We start from the raw sequence: 20727 nt of genomic DNA on the forward strand, positions 1-20727 counted from the left end.
CTATCTCTGTGAACTCTTGAATCCCTTCTTAAATGGAGTAGCTTGTGCAGTGTTTGAATGCTTGGAATGCCTTATTCTTTAAGTGGGCTTTCTAGTATTGATGTAGGAATACTTGTTACAATTTGGACTGCCTGAGAATGCGAATTACCCAGCTCAGAACTGCCCTGCCAAAAAGAGGAGAGCAATTTAATCCCCTTTCCTCTTCACTGCAGTCCTCTTGATGCACAGCTGTTCATCCATGTGGGTCCCACAACCACAGGAATAATTGTGTGTGTGTGCGGGGGGGGGGGAGAGTCCAGAAGGACTGCAAGGAGGGGGGAAAGAGAAAGAAATCTGCAAGGCATCCAATTGAAGCTGGTTGGATACAAGTAATTATTAAAAGAGATCGTACTTGGTGATCACATTTGGTTTTCTTTATACGAACGGCATATACATTAGTTTATTCTTTTGACCTCTCCTGGGGATGGAGATGGTTTTGCTTGAAAGGAAAGCACAACGCAAAGGCACAGACACCGCATCCATTCCAATAGGGAAGAGTAGTCAGAATCCTTTATATGAGAGCCCCAACTGTAAGCTGCAGGTTTTTAACCACAAGGCATCCCCTGTGGGGAGGGATGTTATTCATTAACTTTTTTTGTTGCTGCAGTTAATAAAGCTGACTTTATTTTAACCTAACAACTCAATCTTATTCTTCACTCCCGGTTGCATGGGCAACTGAAATTTGGTGAAGTCATGTATATAATAGACGCAAGAGAATAGTATCCAATAGCATCACAATCTACGTAAGGACTTCTTGTGAACCCAGGAGTTGTCCAACAGTATTAGTACCGTTTCCTGCCCATACTATGAATCCAAAATTTTTAATCTAAAGTTTTTAAATAAGATGAAACCATATTGGCTCTATTCAAATGCACTCTGAATAGGAATCCTCTGGGTAGTGAATAGCTCCTTAGTCGGTTTGCACTAATTTTATTCATATCATTTTATACAACTGACATGGTAATTTACTACACATGTTGCAAATTAAGGATGATTGTGCCTGATTGCCCAATTATTGTGATATGCATGAACTCCCCCCAAATGCTATAGATAGGAATAGAGTGCATTAGTATTTTCTCTGTACAGTCTCAAAAAGAACATTTGGATCCACAAATTAAAACCCAGCAGTTAAATAATGATAGTTTTTGGATACAAATGTGGAAAACTGAATAAGGAGTTTCTAAAAATTGAAGAAACTACATATAACAGATGTGAAAAATTGGTTCTCATAGGTTATCCAGGCTATGTAACCGTGGTCTTGGTATTTTCTTTCCTGACGTTTCGCCAGCAGCTGTGGCTGGCATCTTCAGAGGAGTAACACTGAAGGACAGTGTTACTCCTCTGAAGATGCCGGCCACAGCTGCTGGCGAAACGTCAGGAAAGAAAATATCAAGACCACGGTTACACAGCCCAGATAAACCTACGAGAACCAATGAACTCTGACCGTGAAAGACTTCGACAATAGATGTGAAAAAATTAAATCCCCAAATTTTACACACTCCGTATCTTGGATACATCTCCTAAAGCCAATTTAGCCTAAGTTAAGTGATGCTTTGTTAGTACAATTCAAAAGTAAGTCCACTTTCCCTACAGAGCACAACAGGAAATATCTAATATATGGATGTGCAAAATTGTGAATGAATTCAAAGAGAGCTGCTGTTAGTAGTAAAAGACAAACACATTTATCGTAGCATAAGTTTTCATGAGCCAGAGCTTATTTCATTATATGCAGAAAGTATTATCTTCAATAGGCAAGCCTAGTTAGATGGATAAAAGGAATAAGTGTGCAGGAAGAACTGATTAGAAAATAAAGCCAGAAGGCGAAGTGATCAAGAGACAAGCGCAAGTCATTACTATGGATGGGTATGGATCAGCCGGTACAACCATTTGAAAAGTGTCACAACCGTAGGTAATTAAGACAATTACTTTCTGTAATGAGCTACCTAGTCATGGTCTCTACTGAGTCCAAATATGACAGTATCAATTCTGCATATGAATTCCAGCTCTGAAGCTCCATGCTGGAGCCTCTCTTTAAAACTTTGCGTGCTGAAATATGTACATCATTAAATGTCCTGGGTGGGCGACATTTTTTATGTCTAGTTGGTATTAATTGTGCTTATATTTCCATTGTCCTTCATAGGGAAACAATGTAAATTGAAATGTATTCAATTATGTGCATACCTATTTTCCACTCCTTTTTGATTGTTCAGTTTTATCCAGACACACACAGTTGTATTGCATCCTGGGTTTTCTGGTCTTAAAAGTTTCATAAATCATCACGCATGCATACTCTGGTGGATGGCCAGGGGAACAGAAGTGAATTATGAGGTAGAAAGTTTAGAAAATTAATGCTGACTCAATTGCAGGGCATGACAAAAAGGCTTAAAACATTAGGATCAATAAGTTATACGTTCATCAGAAGCAATGCAGATCTCAATAACTTTAGAACGTTACACTGTTTTATCAGATTTTAAGCCCTATTCTGCTTTTAGACTGATGCTAATCACTGCATACACTGACCACTGTAAGAGTCAAGATGTAGCATTGAAAGTTGCACTAAGTATTCTAGTTCTCTAGAAATTCGCCCCAAAGGTCCTGTGCATTTTCATCACCAATCTTGGTAGCATTGACATAAGAGAAATCATGGATTCTGTAGGCAAAATAGCACTCAGTACCAATTATATCAGTTCACTATTACTAGAAACATATAACAAAGTAGCATTATTTAATTTATATAAAGCTGTAGCATCATTTTGTCTACAAGTCTTAAATTCTCATCATTGCTTTCCACTGCTGGCAACATATGATAAACACTTCTCTGGATGGAAAACGTTCAAGCAGTTGTAGGCCAAAAAGGAGAAGAGTTGGTTTTTATATGCCAACTTTCTCTACGTTTTAAGGAGAATCAAACCGTCTTACAATCTCCTTCCCTTCAACAGACACCCTGTGAAATAGGTGAGGCTGAGAGAGTTTGAAGAGAACTGTGACTAGCCCAAGGTCACCCGGCTGGCTTCATGTGTAGGAGTGGGAAAGCCAACACGGCACACCAGGTTAGAGTCCACTGCCCATGTGGAGGAGTGGAGAATCAAACCCAGTTCTCCAGATTAGAGGATACAGCTCATGTGGAGGAGTGGGGAATCAAACCCGGTTCTCCAAATTCGATTCCACTGCTCCTAACCACTGTACCATGCTGGCTGCTGTAAATTTCCATTGTCTTTATGAGGGGTAGAGGGGCATAGATATGTATAAATACCATATGTGCTAATGTGCCATGGAAAGTTATGTTGGTCTAAAAGAATGTAAAATACACACACCCTTATAAATTCTGAACAAAAGTGTACTTTGCAGAAAATGAAACCAATTGCTACCACTCCTTAAGAAATGAAACCCAAAATCCAACTATTCTGTCAATAGATCATTCTGTTCAAGCTGGAGCAACATAACTCTACAGTCTAGAGTTCGTCACTGAAAACCGTGTTGGACCTTTACCCATTCACAACCCACAGTTAACAGAACATGCTGCTTTACAAAAAAAAAAAAAAAAGTATAGATTTTTTTCCTTTCCATTTGACTCACTTGTTTCTCACAGGTCAGGTCTTCTGCTATAAGTAGTGTCACTTACAATTTATATTGCCCTAACATTTGGGGGGAGAAAAAAATTTCCACAGCTACAAAAAGGTTGTCCACTCTGCTCAGAGTTACCATGGATGCCATAACTATATCTGTTCTTATTTACACACACCCATGAGAGAGAGATTTCTAAGCCCCTTTGGAAGAGCAATGTTCTTGCAGACATACAGTGCATCAACAAATTGTGTATTTTCCATTAAAGTGGGTGTGAAGAGGAATGTTGCTAAGGCCCCATCTAGGGCTTGGCTTCCAGACTTATAACATGAAAAATGCTTACTACATAAGTACAGTGTTCTAAAAGTAGATATGAAGCTGCTTTATACTGACAAACTGAACTATGAAGGTCAGTGCAGTCTACTCAGACGGGTAGCAATTCTCCAGGATCCCAGGTCTTTCACATTACCTTCTGTATGTGTTATGTGCCATCAAGTTGCTTCCGACTTATGGTGACTCTGAATTGTGTGTATATGTGTGTGTGTTAAGTGCCGTCCAGTCGCTTCCGACTCATGGCGACCTTATGAATCAATGTCCTCCAAAATGTCCTATCTTTGACAGCCTTGCTCATGTCTTGCAAATAGAGGGCTTTATTGATTGACCTTTATAGAGTCAATCCATCTCTTGTTGGGTCTTCCTCTTTTCCTGCTGCCCTCAACTTTTCCTAGCATGACTGTCTTTTCTAGTGACTCTTGTCTTCTCATGATGTGACCAAAGTACAATAGTTGTAGTTTAGTCATTTTAGCTTCTGTGGAGAATGTAGGTTTGGTTTGAGCTAAAACCATTTATTTGTCTTTTTGGTGGTCCATGGGTATCCGTAAAATTCTCTTCCAACACAACATTTCAAATGAATCGATTTTTTTCCTGTCAGCTTTCTCCAATGTCCAACTTTCATATCCATATACAGCAATAGAGAATGTCCTTGAATGAATTACCTACTACCTCATCCTTTCAAGTGGAGCTGCTGAGGACAGAATCTGGAACCTTCTATATGAACACATGAAGCTGCCTTATACTGAATCAGACCTTAGGTCCATCGAAGTCAGTATTGTCTACTCAGACCAGCAGCGGCTCTCCAGGGTCTCAGGCAGAGGTCTTTCACATCACCTACTTACCTAGTCCCTTAACTGGAGATGCTGGGGACTGAACCTGGGACCTTCTACATGCCAAGCAGATGCTCTACCACTGAGCAACAGCAAAGCCCACTTCAGCTATGCTCCACCATTAAGCCCACCTCAGCTATGCAGATGATCATCTCTATTTAGAATTCTTTTTTCTTATTTTTAAATTACTTTGCATTAGATAAGAACAACAGTATAAGAATGAGATTACATTAAATCTCATTGTTCACTATTTAAAAGTCTATGAAAACTTGATTTGCCACCTTCTCAGCTCCTCTTCAAAGCTTAGAGCACTTCATCCTAGAGAATATGCTTTAGAGAAAAAAGACCCTCCTGTTTTCGCTCTGGCCTACAGATATTTCTCTTTATAAACCTATTCCTTTTTGTTTTGTTTCACCATTTGCCAGGTTGCAACATCCAGCCTTTAACTCATACATGAATATGGTACTCATTTTGCAGACATGGCTAATAGGGTTGCCAGCTCTGGGCTGGGAAATACCTGGATATTTTTGGGGTGGAGCCTGAGGAGGGTGGTGTTTGGAGAGGGGAGGGACTTCAATGCCATACAGTCCAATTGCCAAAGCAGCCATTTTCTCTAGGTGAACGGATCTCTATCGGCTGGAGATCAGTTGTAATACTAGGAGATCTCCAGCTAGTACCTGGAGGTTGGCGACCCTACTAATAGTCCAAGTGTATTCACTCTCCTTACAAACTGCAGTGGTATGACTAGTTTATCTTTTTCTGCAAACAACAGGGAATAACATAATACATTGCATAGGAATACAGTCTTTACATTTAAAGTGGCTTGTTCAGTTCCTGAATTCTAGCATGCAGGTTACTTTACATTCTGTCATTCTATATTGCTTGCATATCTGAAGACTGGGTTCCTTGATTCTCCTGTGCCTCTCAATCCTACCTTTTGAGTGTTCTGTCGCTTTTAGGAATTTCTGAAAATTCAGTCTTTCTCTTTTAAAATGGAGAATTCCCAGCCTTATGAATAACACTGGCAAAATGTAGCGACAGTAAGTTGAATGTTTTCAGACATGGTGCTTTCTAGTTCAACATGTTTACTTTAAGTTATCTGACCTACATTCCTTACCTGATGCTTTGCTCTGTAAGTTAGATTTGGTTTTGTTTACACAGAACAGGAATCATAATAATATCTAATCAGCTAACAAACTTGCACCATCTGGGACATTATTAGTGGAGGCAGAATATAAATATTTGAAGTCATCATCGTCATCTAATCTAATCTCAGGTCACTATGTATTTAGTGGTAAAACATGAAAACTAGAAAATGACTGTCATTAGAAACATACTACGATTTACACACCATTCCTTCTCCTCGAGTAGTGATGTGGCTAAAGTTTCCAGTTATCAGAATCTAAATATGAAATTTCCTCATTTATAATGCTCAGATGTATTATGAATCAAACATTATTTCCTATACAAGTTCTTATTCAGCTCTGAATGTGCCCTTATTTTTCTCTAGCTTTGTCAAAGTTGTGGATCCCAACTGCAGTCAGACAGAACTAAGTAAATTTCCCCTGGAGATTATTTTTAAAGGTCCAAGGAACTGGGGACCTACTAGAGTTGCCAAGTCCCTCTTTACCACAGGCAGGAGGTTGTTGGGGCGGAGCCTCAGGAGGGCAGGGTTTGGGGAGGGGAGGGACTTCAATGACATAGAGTCCAATTGCCAAAGCGGCCAGTCTCTTCAGGGGAACTGATCTTGATCGGCTGGAGATCAGTTGTAATAGCAGGAAATCTCCAGCTAGTACCTGAAGGTTGGCAACTCTATTTTAGTATATTTTCTGTTATCCCAGGACACACAAAACCTTTAATTTCTTGACCATTTTAGCAAAATCAGGGGGTGGTTTTCTAAGGCTCCATGGAACTAAGGATATACCCAGGAAGGTGTAACATTCCTAACTGACACTTGTGGATCATAATGATGATGATGATCTACAAGGGTAAGTGAGGAATGCCACACTTTCCTGTGTATACCCACAGTTCCCTGGAGCCTTAGAAAACTACCCCTTGGTTTACTGAGCTCTGCCTTAACTCTGAGTAGCATCCCAGACTTGGCCAAAGAATTTTTCTTTTCCCTGGAAGTGATGTCAAACCATTGCCCAACAGCATTTTTAAAATATTATTTTTCTCCCACGTGCCCTAGGAGCAGCAGCAGGAAACAAGAGCCAGGGTGGGGGGATCCCCTTCCCCCAACAGGAAAATGGAAACCCTACACTGGCTCTATAACCATGTGAACAAAATTTAACCCTGAAGTAAATTAGAAGTAATACTTATGCCATTTTGGTCTGTGAAATAATCTCCGGTCCATCTCTTTAAATACTAAAAAATGAACCCACAAAGCTACTGTTTTTAACTAGCCTTACAGATCATTAGTGAACCCAAAATTGGTTCATTATGGGGATATGGAGATCCCAGCAAACTTAATAATCTGCAGAAGCCATTTCCCTTAATAAATACGTTCATTCATTTCATTATATATATATTTTAATGGGGAATTAGGTATAAACAATAGCTACAGAAATCAGGAAGCCACCACAGAAATGTCACCAAATCCACTGAGTGAAAACGCCACACACATTTGAATAAATACATGCTACCACTCTTCAAGAAGTTAAGAACAACGTTAAGTATTAGCCTTAATGATTCTTTTTTCATTCTTCATCAAAATAATATACCAAAACCTGAGCAGCTTAAAAAGAGTGTGGCCTGAAATTGTCTTACAGGTTAATCTTTGCTACCACTGATTAAATAGCTGCAGCTTCAGAAACCAGTTCAGATAATCTCTAAGTGTACACTATGAATGTGTTGTATGGAAATGAATTCCAATCTGTCAACCAAGCACAACAGTCCCACTTCTGGGCCATCAGATGTCAATGTACTAGGGATGATGTTTTGTCCTATATAAGATCCAGAGGAAAGAACTCACAGAAATAGATGTACTCCCACCTCCCTTTTCCCCTGAAGGTCCCTGTGACTACCAAAACTCTTTTGTGGCTGGGCGATTCTCATAAAATGCAATGCAGCACAGGAGGCTGCCGTTTCAAGGGGAAGTTAAGCAAGGTCACTTTCTTGGACTTCCACTAACAGATAATAACAGTAGAAAAGGGCAAGAGTCCAGTAGCACCTTAAAGACTAACAAAAATATTTTCTGGTAGGGTATGAGCTTTCGTGAGCCACAGCTCACTTCTTCAGATACAGCTAGAATGTGAATCCATCTGTCTTTAAGTAGAGGAGAGTGAATTCAGACAACCATTAGTATGTAAATCAGGGGTGGGGAACCTTTTTTCTGCCAAGGGCCATTTGGATATTTAGAACATCATCCGCGGGCCATACAAAATTATCAACTTAAAAATTAGCCTGCTATATTTATTTGGTCAAACATTCAGCCAAGAGGCATGACTGGAGACAGCTCCGAGTATCTGCCATGAAGAGTGACTCGCTTTTGAGCTCTGCCTTTCCCAGCTGGGCCTGAGAGATTCAGGCAGGGCAGCAAACACAAGACTCAGTTTGTTGGGTGGTCCTAGCAGCTCCATAGCTAATGACTCTTCTTCAAGGGGGGGGGAAGGTTCCCTTTCTCAGCAAGACAAACTCACATCCGCCTTGAATAGAGGCTATTCCTGTCCGCGGGAGGGGGCGGATCGCTAGTCTTAGATCCTTCTGAGCTAGAGATCTGCCAGGACCCACAAAGGGCCAGACCAAATGATTTAGCGGGCCTTATACGGCCCCCGGGCCTGACGTTCCCCACCCCTGATGTAAATGTTAACAGTATGTAAATGTGAATAGCAGGTGTGATGGGATTAGGTGTGGTAATAACAGATATGGTTGCAACATATGGGTTGGGAAATTCCTGGAGATCTGGGGGGTAAATCCTGGGGAGGAAAGGTTTGGAGAAGGAAGGGACCTCAACAGCATATAACATAGGCTTGCCAACCTCCAGGTACTAGCTGGAGATCTCTCGCTATTACAACTGATCTCCAGCCGATAGAGATCAGTTCACCTGGAGAAAATGGCCGCTTTGGCAATCGGATTCTATGGCATTGAAGTCCCTCCCCTCCCCAAATCCTGCCCTCCTCAGGCTCCACCCCAAAAACCTCCCACCATTGGCAAAGAGGGACCTGGAAACCCCAGTATAATGCCATAGAGTCCACCCTTCAAAGCAACTATTTTATCCAGGGGAACTGAAAACCTCCCTGATTTTACCTCCAATGCTTGGACATCAGGGGGGCCAACTGGGAGATAAGTACGCCCCGTGTGATCCCACTTTCCCACAGAGGTCCTTTGTTGATCAACCTATCTATGAAACAAATCAGAACTTAAAGGTCCTTGTTCTTTTGATCGGATTTATAGGCCCTCCTTTCCTGGCCAAGCCAAGCTCAGAGCAGCTAACAACCTTATTAAAACAATTGAAAACCATCTAAAAAGACATGCAACAATAAATACAGCTATAAACAGTATTAAAACCAGGCACCCTTAACTAGGGATGCCAACCTCCAGGTACTAGCTGGAGATCTCCTGTTGTTACAACTCATCTCCAGCCAATAGAGATCAGTTCAGCTGGAGAAAATGGCCGTTTTAGCAATTGGACTCTATGGTATTGAAGTCCCTCCCCTCCCCAAACCCTGCCCTCCTCAGACTCCGCCCCCAAAACCTCCTGCCAGTGGTGAAGAAGGACCTGGCAACCCCCTTAACTATAACAGCAACCAGTACCTCTATAAAACAATAACATATAACAATAACATAAGTAGCATTAACACTTTTTCCATTAGTGGGAACAGCAGAGGCGAAGAGAGGAGAGGGAGGCCAGCCAGATGGAAAAATCATCGGTGTCCTCAACCATATGTGTGGTGGAACAGCTCAGTTTTACAGGCCCTGCAGAATTGCTTTAAGTCCCGCAGGGCCCAAACCTCATTGGGCATTGCGTTCCACCAGACTGGGGTCAGAGCCAAGAAGGCCCTGGCCAAGGACAGCCAGATACTTTTTGGGCCAGGGATCAGCAGTAGATGTTCACGAGCTGAGCGAAGCGCTCTCTGGGGGGTACACCAGGAGAGGTGGTCCCGCAGGTACAAGACTTTGGCAAACTACAGAACTATCCTGATAATTGCCTGATGATAAAAAATACAAATACTATCTCCTGTGTTTAAATAGTATCACTCTACAAACAGCCACAATAAAATCCATACACATAATCACAGATTACACTCACTAAACACCAAATACTGCTGATGCAGTCTTCATTCATTTAGTGGAATCTGAATGAACAGACTCTGTGGTATCAAATGGGTTGAATTACACTCCATCTCGTGGCTCAGTTATTTTAAGTCAGGGTGATAAAACTAGGAACCATATCAATAAATACAAAATAAATATATATATATTCAATTTCTCTGAGAAAGAGACCTTTGTCATTTGATTAATCACAACTGTAACATTATTATTTGTTAAGCTCTGCATTCTTCTCAGCCGCACAAGGTCACCTTTGAAATGGATCTGTGCCCTCAGACTTTAGATTGGATTGGATTGTGCGAGGGAGTACAGATACGTTAATGTGTTTGGACGTTAAAGAGATAAAACACAGTTCAAACGTTCAACTGTTACAACCCCTGCTTCCTACTAAGGCTATCTCAATGCACTGAAGATAACTTCTACAGGCATCGTGCCCCTTTGAAGCATGGAGATTTGTGCAGGCTGGACACACACAGGAAATCAATGATAACGCTAATAAAACATCTAGCTTATTTTTCCTAGGCCTGCTATTCCCTAACACTTTGCTGCCCATACACATACCGTTTAGATACCAGATGCCTGCTTTGTGTGCAAGTTATGATCATATTTAAAAGGTGTTACACTGAATGAGTCTTATGAGTTTTCTACAAAATACTCATTACTTGCACCCCAGGGAGGATGCCTGATGAAATCTTCACATGCTGTGAATGAAACAGCATGTCTACTCTGCCTTTACTTTATAGAGACATTTTCTTTCTATTCTGGGAGCATAATTCAACAATGTGAGCTCAGTCACAGCATATGTAGTCATCTTTGGCACATAGCTAAACGCCACATATAGGATTCAAATGGGTTTTGCAATCTGGCTCTTTGAAAGGCAGTGTACGCCTGTACCGCCACTTTCACATGACAGCTTTGTCTCCCAATGGAGATAATATAAGGATGTTTGTCCCACAGGTAGGGTTGCCAGGTCCCTCTTCGCAACTGGTGCGGGACTTTTGGGGCGGAGCCTGAAGAGGGCGGGGTTTGGAGAGGGGAGGGACTTAAATGCCATAGAGTTCAATTGCCAAAGAGGCCATTTTTCTCCAGGTGATCTGATCTTTATCAGCTGGAGATCAGTTGAATTAGCAGGAGATATCCTGCTACTACCTGGCAGTTGGCAACCCTACCCACAGGTTTACTTGTCCTCAATCAGAAGGTAGCTATTTGGGGAACTTTTACTTCTGTCTTTATGCAACTGGAGAGACTTTTGACTGCAATTAAAAAAAAACATTTAATAGAGACAGTTGCATTTAGTTGTGAGCAGTCACTTCATGGATAGCACTGATGAGGTGAGAGAGTCTATGTTCATATAACAGAACCATCACGGCTTTTGAAGGACATACTTGTTACACCATAATAACCCCTAGCCAAGCAGGTTGACACATTTTTAAAACGCTATAACATCCTGTATAACCTGTTTACAGAGACTATACAAGTACGAGCCAGGGAAGCACTCACCCAACAACTGCATTTGGAACCGCATTTCCTCCTTAATGTTACCTCTTAGGCAGGTAGAGCACACCGCCACGGTTTACACGAGAAGAAGAGTTGGTTTTTTTACACCCCGCTATTCTCTACCTTAAGGAGTCTCAAAGCGGCTTACAGTTGCCTTCCCTTCCTCTCTCCACAACAAGCACCTTGTGAGGTAGGTGAGGCTGAGAGGGTTCTGAGAGAATTGTGACTAGCCCATCAAAACCGGTTCTCCATATTAGAGTCCACCGCTCTTAAACCACTACACCACGCTGGCTCACAATAACTTTCCTTTTGCCAAATGGACCAAGGTCGCACTCCCCACCTTCCCCTATCCTCAATAAAAGGTAAAGGTAAAGGTCCCCTGTGCAAGCACCGGGTCATTCCTGACCCATGGGGTGACGTCACATCCCGACGTTTCCAAGGCAGACTTTCTTTACGGGGTGGTTTGCCAGTGCCTTCCCCAGTCATCTTCCCTTTACCCCCAGCAAGCTGGGTCCTCATTTGACTGACCTCGGAAGGATGGAAGGCTGAGTCAACCTTGAGCCGGCTACCTGAAACCAACTTCCGTCGGGATCGAACTCAGGTCGTGAGCAGAGCTTTTCCTAAATAAGGAGCAGTTAAATGTGTAGCCACACACCACAGGGCCTTATCTACCTCCTGGGTAAGTGTACCCAGTGTGACCTGTAAGTTTCCTTCTCAGCAGTCTTGTACTCCAGCGTTTTGGAAGAGGGAAGGTATCTTAAAACTATTAAAAATCTTAACAGTTCTACATAAGGGAAGAATGCATGAATGCCTTCTAATTAGTTCTTTTTGCAGACATCTTACTTCATAAATCTGTAAGCCCGAAAAGCAGATTGAAACAGTTTTTTAAAAACTCTACTCCTTTGTATCATTAAACATCCCTTCTAGAGCAAGCTGTTGTCCTTAATATTTTCTATGCTTACTAAAAACTGTGTATGCAATTCACTGTACCCATGCAGAAAATAGCAAATACATGCTGTCCTTAGCCAACAGAAAATCCTTAACAGCTGTTTATTACTCATTTGCAAAACATAAGAGCAAAGGAATTCCATTACTTGGAAAACTGGCTGTTCCTTGCTATCTCTGGCAACAAAATCAGCACTTATCTTTTCTGAACAATAGGCTTGCCTAACTTTCCCACTTTTAAAATAATTAAAACAAATGGACAAATTAAAATATAGCCAACAGTTGAATGTGATTTGGTATTAGCTGTTTCCATTTCATAAATCAAACTTTGTTTTTAACAGTTTTAAAAAAACACAGAAATTGTCTTCAGCAATGAACTCTCCAATAGGATCTACATTTTCAAGGAGTGAAAACTTTTAAGAACCTGGAAATGACTCTAGGCTATATGTACTGAAAGTACACAGTAACCCTCCAAAGAATTTCTCAGAAAGGCTAATCACAATCTACACGAAAGCTCACTGAGAGAGGTTTCTGTCCTTTATCATCCATTCAAAACATTTTGGTCCTCTTGAAAAATGCCTTAGGAACCAAGCTAAATAAAGTCGCAGTTTTCACAACAGATACTTGACTTCACATATGGTTTTAACTAAATAACTTGCACGTCTCCAGCAGCTTCAGAAAGAAATAACTGCAGCATACCAAGTAGATACTAGCTCCTCAAAATGCCAGGACAAGCACATACCTTCCATAATCTGGTTTCTATATATAGATAAGAACTATACCTAAAGCCAGGAAGGTCAGCATCGAAGCAAGTCAAGCATATTTTAGCTGCCCCCGTCTTCAGTCCTCCGTTACCGTGCCACCATTCTCTCAAGTCAGAGATAAACATTTTGTCTTACACACAAGACTTGTCTTATAAACTTGTCTTCTTGTACAAAAGATCAGAGATGGAACTCGGCCTATTAAAAAGAGATCAGACAAAGTGTTCTTACTTCAATAATCCTGTCATGAATCTGCAGTCCCCCTTCTTTGGCAGCAGGACCACTGTCAGCTATTTTAGAGACAAAAATTCCTTCGCTAGATGAGCCATCTTGATTGTCCTTTAAGGAAAGAAAAGGGAAGCAGAAAAAAAAAGAATGTAAACACTGGGAAAGACTGAAACGTTTCAAAGTCATGGCACTTCTCACAAGTTAAACACTGAATGCCAAACTGATGTTTACGTACATTGCAGACCAGAGCCATGGTGATACAGACCTTTCTATTGGTAAACATTATATGCAGCCACAAACAGGCTAGTGTTTAACTTGTCGTGTTTCTGGAGACCACATTGTTTGATTCAGAGAAAACAGAACAAGAGGAAACATCTCCACAATTTGGGTATCACCTGAAGGTAGAGAGGGGGCGGGTCGTTGACCTCTTCCCGAAGATACATATACTATCCGCAGCAACAGGACATGAGTTCCCCTGAAAGGAATATGTCTCCCTGCACCTTGGAAAAGAACCAGAAGGATATGAAAAGAAAATACACCATGTGTATTTCCTCACACTGTATCACTGATACTTAGTGAGGGAAGGGATTACCCTTTCCCAACTGTGTCCCCCAGGGTACTCAGTGATACATCAACACAGGTCTGGAAGGCAGGGAGGTGGTTTTGCTGTAGTCTATTGAAAACACAGTGTCCCATCCAAGACATTTCCAATTTTGAGGCTGTATACCTAACGTCAGCATTGCATTGTCAGTAATGAGATTCTACTGGTGTACCGCCCATCCCGCTGCCCAACAGTCTCCCTGCCTGAGTTGACAGAGGTGGACTCAAGGGTGGTGGTGAAGACCCCAGGCTGGTGATCCTGGGGGACTTCATCATTCATGCTGAGGCTATCTTGTCAGTAGTGGTTCAGGACTTCATGGCATTGATGATAACCATGGGCCTGTCTGAGGTAATAACTAGTTCTACACATTGTGCAGGTCACACTCTTGATCAGTTTCAGGGGGTAGCTGTGTTGATCCACAGTAGAACAGCTAGTCCAGTCCAGTAGCACCTTAAAGACCAACAAAAGATTTTGGGATATGAGCCCTGAAGAGTCAAAGCTCCTTTCTTAAATACAAGTAGGAATGGAGATCCATGAGTCCTTATAACTGAGCTTGAAGGTGGGAGGAGTGTTGCAAAGAAAGGAGTCAGGATGTAGCGGTACAATGCAGAATGCAATTAGTTTGATTAAAGCAGAGGAGAAATGCTCAGGGGCAGAAAATTAGCATCTGAAGTGAGATAAGAATAATATGCCCCTATTCAGCCCTCTGGGGGGGTGTCCCCTGCATTAAGGTAGGTTTCAGAAGGTGGCAATGGAAGAATGTTGCTCAGCCCCATGGCCTTTGGCCTATGGGGTCCTGCAAAGCTCATCTCCTACGCTTTTTAACACCTACACAAAACCAATGGATGAGTTAATCCAATATGCAGATGACATAATCTGTCATCAATATGCAGATGACATTCAACTTTATTTTATACTTCTGCCTGTCACAGAGAGGCTACAGAAACCCTGAACTGGTGCCTGGAAGCAGTTTTGGATTGGATGCAGGCTAATAAACTGAAGCTTAATCCTGATAAAACAGAAGTGCTACTGGTGAGCAGAAAGCCTGACCCAGGATTTAAGGAGTCACCCATTCTGGATGGGATTGCACACCCCTTGATGGAACAGGTCTGTAGTCGGGGGGGAGGGGGGGGCTCCTGGACCCAGGCCTACTGCTGGATAAGCAGGTGTTAGCTGTGTACAGCAGTGCTTTTTGCCAGTTTCAACAGGTTAGCCAGCTGCAGCCTCTCCTGGTCAAAAAAGACCTGGTGACTGTGCTGTGTGCCCTGGTTACATTTAGATTGGATTACTACAATGCGTCCTACATGGGGCCGCCCTTGAAAAGCATTTGGAAACTTCAATTGGTGTAGAATGCTGCATCCAGGATATCGACTAGCATGGCTCATAGGGACCACATCACTCCACTCTTGTTCCATCGACACTGGCTTGTGATCTGTTTCTGGGCACAACTCAAGGAGCTGGTGTTGACATTTAAAGCCCTGCTTTGAGTGCCCCCACCTTCTGAAGTTATACAGATGGCAACCCGGGAGACGGCCTTCTCGATCATGGCACCAAAAATCTAGGACTCTTTCCCTAGATAAACTCACTTGTCCCCTTCTGCTGCCATCTTCTGCCAGCAGGTGAAGACTTCGTATCATCTAGCGGTCCCCCCTCAGTGATTCCTCCTTCCTGCCCCGTGTTTAACGGTTCTTTTTTTATCTGTGTATATTTTATTGTAATGTATGTGTATGTCAACTTGGTTTTGTTTGAATGGTGTGTTTTTGTTGGGTTTTAACGGATTTCAAGAAATGTTTTTATTCCGTGTGTTTTTAATCTGTGGGCCTCCTTGGTGGTTCTGATAAGGGCAGAAAGGCAAAGTATATTTTTAAAAAATAAATATATAAGTAAATAAAAAGGAAGGAAGGAAGGAAGGAAGGAAGGAAGGAAGGAAGGAAGGAAGGAAGGAAGGAAGGAAGGAAGGAAGGAAGGAAGGAAGGAAGGAAGGAAGGAAGGAAGGAAGGAAGGAAGGAAGGAAGGAAGGAAAAGAAATTGTGGTGTAGGCTAAGCTAGCCCCTCCGTCTTGGCATTCCATTTCATGATCAACCTACTGTCTCATTATTTTCTGCTTAGAGAAGTTGGAGAAATGTGTAAGGCAGTTTTTCACAATTTTTCTCCAACTTGATTTGTCATTCTAATGCAGGGATGGGGAACGTCCGGCCCCCGGGCCGTTTACGCCCCTGAGGCCATTTTCGGTGGCCCCCGGGAGCTCCAGGGCCCTGCCAGAGAAACACAGCGCAGCAGGGCCCTCCCTGAAGTTGCAGCGTGCAGGAACGCTGCGGCCCCTTTAAACCCCATCTCGCCGACTGTCAGCTGTTAATCAGCAAGGGGGGAGGGAGAAAGACGCTTCCCCCAAGGCGGGAAGGTGGAGCCGGCTATGTGTGTGTGTGTGTGTGTGAGAGAGAGAGAGAGAGAAAGAGAGAGAGAGGCTTTTCTTTCTTTTCTTCCTTTTTCTGTCACTCACTCTCCTATTCTTTCTCTCCTCTTTTTCTGTCTCTTTCTTTCTTCCCACTGTCTTTCTCTACTTTTTTTCTCTCCTTCCTTTCTTCCTTCCTTCTTTCCCTGCTTCCTTCCTTCTTTCCTTGCTTCCTTCTTTCTTCCCTTCCTTCCTTCTTTCCTTTCTTTCCTTCTTTCCATCCTTCTTTCCTTCCCTGCAGATCGACAGCAGGCTGCAAGCTGCGACCCCCTGGCACCTCGGTTGCCTGGGCCCACCGCTGGCTGTCCTCCCACCTGGGAGGAGGGGGAAGACCTGGGGAATAGAGGCACCCTCCAAGCCTTCTCTGCACTGCTTCCCTTAGGGTTGCCAACCTCCAGGTGGTGGCTGGAGATCTCCTGCTATTACAACTGATCTCCAGCCAATACAGATCAGTTCCCCTGGAGAAAATGGCCACTTCGGCCATTGGGCTCTATGGCTATGCAGTCTTCCTCCCCAAACCCCGCCCTCCTCAGGCTCCACCCCTAAAGAGGACCTGGCAACCCTGGTGAAGAGGACCTGGCAACCCTAGCTTCTCCTCCCACCCCACCAGGAGATCTACGCCCGGTATGGCCCCTGAACGATGTTATAAATATGTAAATGGCCCTTAACAGAAAAAAGGTTCCCCACCCGTTCTAATGTGTCTTTAAAACATCAGCAGGAGTGCTATGCCCTTTCCTCATCCTGTCACCCTTGCTCTTTTCTCTGGCAACAGGGCTTACCTATTTTCTATAAGGCACTGGCCTAAAACTGTAAACCTGCTGAGTTCGTAGCCCCATTCACAGAATGAGAGAAGATCAGCTAGTGCCTGACTACCCGCCCAAAAAGCAGGTCGCTAACAGAATACTTCCTCTGATGGTCCCTCTGCAATTGGCTTATGACCTGCCCCAAACATCCCAACCCACAGTCTGCAAACCTAGAAAAAAGAGGAATGGTGAAAAGAGGGCATAGTACAAGATACAAGGGAATCCCAGAGGCTCAGGTGGCAGCAGCCTATTTTTCTTTTAGGTCGAAACAGAATGTATACCTTGCTACTGACACCTACCATCAGAAAACCATGGGGAAGACAACTCAGCCCAACACCTCCAAAAATTTCAGATACAGTCACTTGCAGTCTCAACCCTTTGAATAAATGCTACAGGGTAGCTTCAAAACTTGATGACTTTACAGGTTTGAGCTGAATGGATTCCCCAATAAATGAAAATCTTTATCTGCATTGAAAGGAGTTCCCCTTCGAGCAAACGATGGCAGGAGGAGAAGTGAAGTGAGAAACTACAGAAATGTTTAATTGTTAGAGTGACTCCTGGTTGGTTAGCAACATCCATGTGACTCTTATAATAAGTACTTGCTGCAACTTGACAGCGCCACCAGAACACAGCCAAATCTGAATGGCATTAAGTCCAGTACATGGCCCCTGACTGGTTGGGAACCCTGGGGGGGAGAGGTACCGGCTGCATATTAGGAAAAGGTTTTTTACAGTAAGAGTTGTTCGACAGTGGAATCAACTACCTAGGGAGCTTCCCCTCACTGGCAGACTTTAAGCAGAGGCTGGACAAGCACTTGTCAGGGATGCTCTAGGCTGATACTGTATTAAGCAGGGAGTTGGACGAGATGGCCTGTGTGGCCCCTTCCAACTCTGTGATTCTATGATTATATGAAATATAAGGTGGGAGACGGTAATGAAATAATCCCAGAAGGGATAAATAGTCACACCAAGAGTTGCTAATAGTCTCAAGAAAGGTAAGACTAGAGTTTTTTGAGTCAGCCACCTAGAACTTCTACCTTTGAGGCAAACAGGGAACCAGGATAACATTCTGCTCAGCCCTACTTCTCTATAAACAAATTATTTCAGCATTCAGAGGATAGCTCTGTTGGTCTGCAGTAGAACAGTTAGATTTGAGTCTGGTAGCAACAGGACCCTTGAAAGCTTATACCCTGAAAATCTTGTTAATCTCTAAGGTTCTACTGGTCTCAAATCTTAACTATTTCAGTGTTAGCACATTTAAGCCCCCCTTTTTTGGTACAAAGGATTTATTCAAGATGTTTTCAACATCTGGGAATGGCAATTGTGCTTGCTTCACATAGTTATTGTTAATTATGGCTAATTTTCTAAAGATTGTGAACAATCCATACTTTCATGAGGTTGTACACAAGCAGACTAATCTGTAACACTGTCTAAGAGTATAGCATAAAACAACAGGAATGCATTTGTGTTTCAGTGAAGATTTCCCACCCCAATCTCATCTGGAAAAATACTGGCGAATGAGACAAAGGTTCTTTTGTTCATTGAGCAATCATCTTCAGGGAATTTTAACAGCGTTTGAGAGATTCCACCACAATGCCATTAAAATGTTGCTAATTACAAGGAAATTACTTAATTAAAGTACAGCAGCCAACAAGACTGGTGCACTTCTTCGATGTAAAAAGCCACTATTTCAAAATTAACTCTTCTCCTTTCTTATCATTAGAAATCTGCTGATTTTTTTCAGACAGAATGAAGCCAATCAATAAATATGAAGCCATTTTTTTCCATTTTTGATTTAAACAAAATTTACATATTGTACTCAGTTGAAATAATAAAGCTCATAACTTAAAACATTATGCTGTCTACCATCTTGTTAAGCACAGACAGAAAAATCCAAAGTATCTGGTCCCCATATTCCTAACTAAAATTGCTTTCAGTGGCTAAGAATATATACATTTTCCCATCCCGCTGCAGGACTGGACTGTAACAAATGCTGACTTCTAAACATTTGATGCTAGTGCTTAGGAATTTTATATATTTTCCAAGACTGAAAGTTAGAACAGACTGCTGATTGGTGTTTACTTTTAGCTGCTGTAGAATAATCACCTCGTTGTGAAGGAGCACGGTTATCAGAACTGCCAGTAGAAGTTAAAACTTGTAAGAAGTGATGTTCTGTCTGCCTATTTCAAATGTATCAAAGAATCCCCATACTTCCTAGTGCTTCAAAATACGAGGCATTCGCTCAATGAAGATAGTCCATGTAATTTGTGTATGGATTTTCTGTGAAGCAAAACATTCAGCTAATCACTAATCAATGCCTCTTACGATGTCACTAATAGGAAAGACAAACATACTTTAATGATTAACATACCATACATGGTCGTCCACCAATTATATTAAATCCAAGAGATCCAGAATCACGATGAAGGACAAGAGTGAGGGCTTTAGTTTCTTCACCCTAAAATGAGCAAAGAAAGCCAACTGTAAAGCCTTTGGAAAATTTAGGACAGGTTTTGCTCAGTAATGAAAACTAATATCTGATAGCAGCTTTGTCAGTAAGTACAGTAAGACACACACGTGTATTTTGCTCACAGATGCAGTGAAAATTTCTTGAGGATTAAGTTTTCTGAAAACTTCAAGACCCTTAAGTAGCACCAGATCAAACTGATCAGCTCATATTCAGGCAAAGCTGCCATTAGCTTTTACCGTCTTGAAATTCTTATTGCTCCTGGGTGGATAAAATTCAAGTTTGTAATGAGAGCTGCTGATCTCGTTCATGCCTCAGTGGAAGAAATTGTCTTCTGAGCACTTCTGAAGTTATGTGTGTGACCACTGCACTTTACTTAAGGAAACACTGTGGTATTTTGTCCTGCGCCACCTTTCCTGGTAGCAATTCTGATGAAATTATGACCACAGCCCACCTCTCTGGAACAAAACACAGCAGGTAAAGGCTCTAGCAGTAATACAGACAACATGGTCAGGTCCTCCAGAAACAGTTACAGTTCTGCCGCTTAATGGCACCCTGTTTACATCCTCTCTTCAGCAATCTCCTTGCTAAAGATCTGCATGCTAAAGGAAAGATTTCCACGAAAAGCAACTACACACAGGAAGTACCAAAGACGACATTTTTTTAAAAGCTGGGAACAGTTAAGATAGATATTCATATTAAGTCATTTCCAGACTGAAAGTTGACTGATACAAACTATTTCCATAAAATTCTGGCACAGTAACTGGCCTCAAGAAATCCTAGCATATCTTTGAAATGTGGGCCAAGCTTGAAAGTGGCAAGCCACAATCTCATTTCACATCACTGCAATGTTAGGGTTGCCAACCTACAGGTAGGGTTTGGAGAGATCCAGTAATCTATATATATAATTCCCAATTGTGCTCCCTATCTGTGGATA

General features: G+C 42.2%; 1 protein-coding gene across 1 annotated transcript in view; it reads right to left on the bottom strand.

The window, feature by feature from the left end:
- Positions 1-20727, bottom strand: part of PDZRN3 (PDZ domain containing ring finger 3) — a 235930-nt gene that overhangs the window by 201649 nt on the left and 13554 nt on the right. The window contains exons 2-3 of the mRNA XM_056858942.1: positions 19695-19781; positions 13472-13579 (exon numbers count right to left, since the gene is read on the bottom strand). Of these exons, the coding sequence (XP_056714920.1) occupies positions 13472-13579; positions 19695-19781 (195 nt within the window). The remainder of the gene's footprint in view (positions 1-13471; positions 13580-19694; positions 19782-20727) is intronic.

This window comes from Euleptes europaea, chromosome 1 (genome assembly GCF_029931775.1).
Source record: "Euleptes europaea isolate rEulEur1 chromosome 1, rEulEur1.hap1, whole genome shotgun sequence".
Taxonomy (NCBI): domain Eukaryota; kingdom Metazoa; phylum Chordata; class Lepidosauria; order Squamata; family Sphaerodactylidae; genus Euleptes; species Euleptes europaea.